Source organism: Cryptomeria japonica, chromosome 2 (genome assembly GCF_030272615.1).
Source record: "Cryptomeria japonica chromosome 2, Sugi_1.0, whole genome shotgun sequence".
NCBI classification, from domain to species: Eukaryota; Viridiplantae; Streptophyta; class Pinopsida; order Cupressales; family Cupressaceae; genus Cryptomeria; species Cryptomeria japonica.
Genome location: NC_081406.1, coordinates 106,221,070 through 106,224,469, shown reverse-complemented (window position 1 = coordinate 106,224,469; position 3,400 = coordinate 106,221,070). Strand labels below are relative to the sequence as shown.

The 3,400-nt window shown below is 36.3% G+C and overlaps 1 protein-coding gene across 1 annotated transcript; it reads left to right on the top strand.

Annotated features, from left to right (window-relative positions):
* Positions 1 to 1,432: 1,432 nt before the first annotated feature.
* LOC131859387 (putative germin-like protein 2-1) lies at positions 1,433 to 2,186 on the top strand. The gene is made up of 2 exons (XM_059213055.1): positions 1,433 to 1,559; positions 1,654 to 2,186. The coding sequence occupies exons 1-2, from the start codon at positions 1,433 to 1,435 to the stop codon at positions 2,184 to 2,186; spliced, it is 660 nt and encodes a 219-aa protein (XP_059069038.1).
* Positions 2,187 to 3,400: the final 1,214 nt, after the last annotated feature.

Here is a 3,400-nt window from a genome sequence, read left to right as displayed (position 1 = left end):
TATGTATGAATGAGCACTTGTACATTGATTAATATTGAGCCTCCTTCGTATGCTTAACGTCGTCATTAACATTCTTCAAGGTTTAGGGGCAAGAAGCGACCAATCTAGGGCTAGAATATTCTTCATTTGTAATTGAGAAGGATACGGTAGGTTGCCTCTTGATACACCATGAAATTACACAAAAATTAATTGTAAAACCATAAACTTCAGTAGATTTTCTCTCATCTCCACAACCTACCTAGTCTAAATCTAAATTATAATATCCTGTAAGTGTCAAGTCTTCAAGAGAAGAGTATGGAACATCTTTGATTAAATTTTGTCATGCATATATTTAGAAACCTAAAATCGACGACTTATTGCCATGCCAAAATTCACTCGATTAATAATAAGCCATTGTCAGATTAGTAATCAATGAAATGTAATGTGAATTTGCCTACAATTTAAGAATGTGATGACTTATTTGCATGCCAAAGATCACTCGATTAATAATAAGCCATTGTCATATTAGTAATCGATTAAATGTAATGTGAATTTGCCTACTATTTAAGAATGTGATGTGAACTTCGGCTCAGTGTTTGTATGTGGTTTGAGCGATGTGAACATAGCAGTGTTTAAGCATGGATTTAGTGCATCACCCTAACCTAGGCCTAGGGTATGTGCTCTTTTCCCATCCTTTGGGGGTGAAGCAACGTGACCTAATATGCTAATCAATTTTCAGTGATGAGGTGAGTCAAAGCAAACCAAAGACACCGTACCGATCAGCCAATTCAATAAAGAGTAGTGAAAACGGTAAACGCAGAGATTAGATCAGTGGTACACGTTTATTTTCAAAATATTCTACATACGCTTGAAATTGACCTCTGCCGCTGCCCTGTAATCAGATATTATAGATTTATCAATGAAGCAAGAAAATAGTTTAAAGTCGTTTGTTTATGAGCGATGATATCTCTCTACATGTTTGAATGACCTCTAATATTGAGCCAAGAAGCCACCAATCGTGGGATTTTAATTAATACAAAATTGCAGTTATTTTAAATAGATATAAACTAAGAAACAGACGCGGACTGCTGATCAAAGGTTGATCGCTTCTCACTGTGAATTCTTCACCAAGAGCAAACAAATCAAGTCTTAACAAAGACAATAGACAAAATTCGTAAATTTTGGACTTATTCTCCTCTTGGCAAATTGAATTTTAAAAGTTGCCCTGATAATATCGTAACGAAGCTACTCATCTAGGGGTAGTTTGAATGGATTCGGTGTTTAATTGATATTAAAAGGATTTACGCGCTGTTGCCGTCCTGACTATGTATATCTCGTTCAAAATTTGCACTATATAATGTTATGTCATGATTTGCAGTTCAATCAAATTCACGCCCCTCTCTCTCTCTCTCTCTGAGTGTTCGTGTTGATAAACTCTTGTGCGAATTAAGAAATGGCAAGCTGGTTGCGCTTAAGCTTCATTTTCCTGTGTGTATTTATATGTTGTTGCAGCGAGCATGTGATGGGAGCAGATCCCGACTCCTTGCAAGATTTCTGTGTTGCAGATAGGCAAGGCCAAGGTACAGATTTCTTTGATTCTTTCTTTCTTTCTTAGCTGAATTCAGCTCTGTGTGTGCATGTAAAATTACTAACCGAATATGAATACATGTGCAGTTTTGGTGAACGGCTTCTCTTGCAAGGACTCGAAAGTGGTTTCATCGGAGGACTTCTTCTTCCGAGGTCTGGGACGAGAAGGAGATACAAGCAACGCTGTAGGCTCTAACGTAACAGCGGCGAACGTTAACCAGATTGCGGGGCTTAACACACTGGGGATATCGTTGGTCCGCATTGACTTCGCTGTGGGTGGAATTAATCCTCCTCACACCCATCCAAGAGCCACTGAAATCTTGGTTTTGCTTGAAGGCCACCTCTCTGTGGGCTTCATCGATACTACAAACAAGTTTTACAGCAAGATGTTAATGAAAGGAGACGTGTTTGTGTTTCCCAAGGGATTGCTGCACTTCCAACAGAATGTGGGACATCGAAATGCAGTGGCCATCGCTGCCTTGAGCAGCCAGAATCCTGGAGTTCAGGTTTCTGCCAATTCTCTCTTTGCAGCGAATCCTGCTATCCCAGTTTCTGTATTGACGAAGGCCTTCCGAAGCGATCAAACAATTGTCGATTCCATTCAGGACAAGTTCGTGTAATATGGCTCCCACACCCTCAAACTCGCATTCTTTATTTATCATTCCAAGATAATAATTCGTACAAATGGCCTGCCAGGCTACCAAAATAACAAATGACTAGCAATTAATTTGTATCTACTGCGGGTAAAATGTCAAGTTCTTCGCGACTCTTGACCTTTCAACACGAACACGTCATACTGCTCTTGCCTTCATGGAATCACCAATGTTGTTTATTTTTATGTGTTTTCTCTTGAGAATAATCATGTCCAATTATTCTTATAGTAATTAGAAGCTACGATAACATATCAAATCCAAAATATCTTCAAATTATGCAGCTTTCATTTTGCAACTACTTTTTCCCTCTAAAATAATATAGGAGGCAACCTTGTGTACTTGAACTCTATTAATTATTGTCCTGTCGTATGCCATGAGATTGATTTGTAATTGAAAATATACATATGTGTGGATGTAAGATATTGTGCACATAGGTTGTTTTAGTTTGTTTTGTGTAGGCCGGTTGTGATTTTTCTAGGGGAGAAGCTAATTTATGTTTAAATGCTTAAAAGATGAGGATTTCAATTGTCAAGACTTAGAAATGAAACTGCATTGCTAATTATGATTCATTCACTTTTGGATGTCCCCTTACATATCTAGTAGTTATCGTGTTTGAACTAAATACATTCAATGTAAACTATCACTTATCTCTATATGCATAATGAATAATGAAGTGGAATTAAATGTTGAATGTTTCTTAGTTTTTTGGCTTAAATTTGTATTTCTATTTCCTTATACATAAGGTTTACATCGGTCTCTATTTGTTGTCACGTTTTATCTTTATTTACAATTTAGGAAGGCATCAATCTTGTTTCCCTTTTATCAAATCATTTCCATCAAACATCTACTATTTCTTGTTAGCGTAAGCGTAAGTTGTATTTTCCTTTCGACCATGATTTGATCGATATCGGCAATTAGAAATCCTTAGTGATCTTGAGTTGATGAAATGTATAAAGGTTAGTATTAATTTAAATGTAATTTATACATGTATATGCATTATGCAAAGTGGTTCACATAAAGGTATGTTATAACTATTTTCTCAGTTTTACTTCCAGGAAATATTTGTTTCTATACGTATTGTTACCTTTTTTATATATATTTCATTTGCTTTTTTTATTGTGAAGTTTAGTGATTTTATTTTTTGTGCTTCATATGTGAAAGCCGAAGGCTTTTTTCAAGCC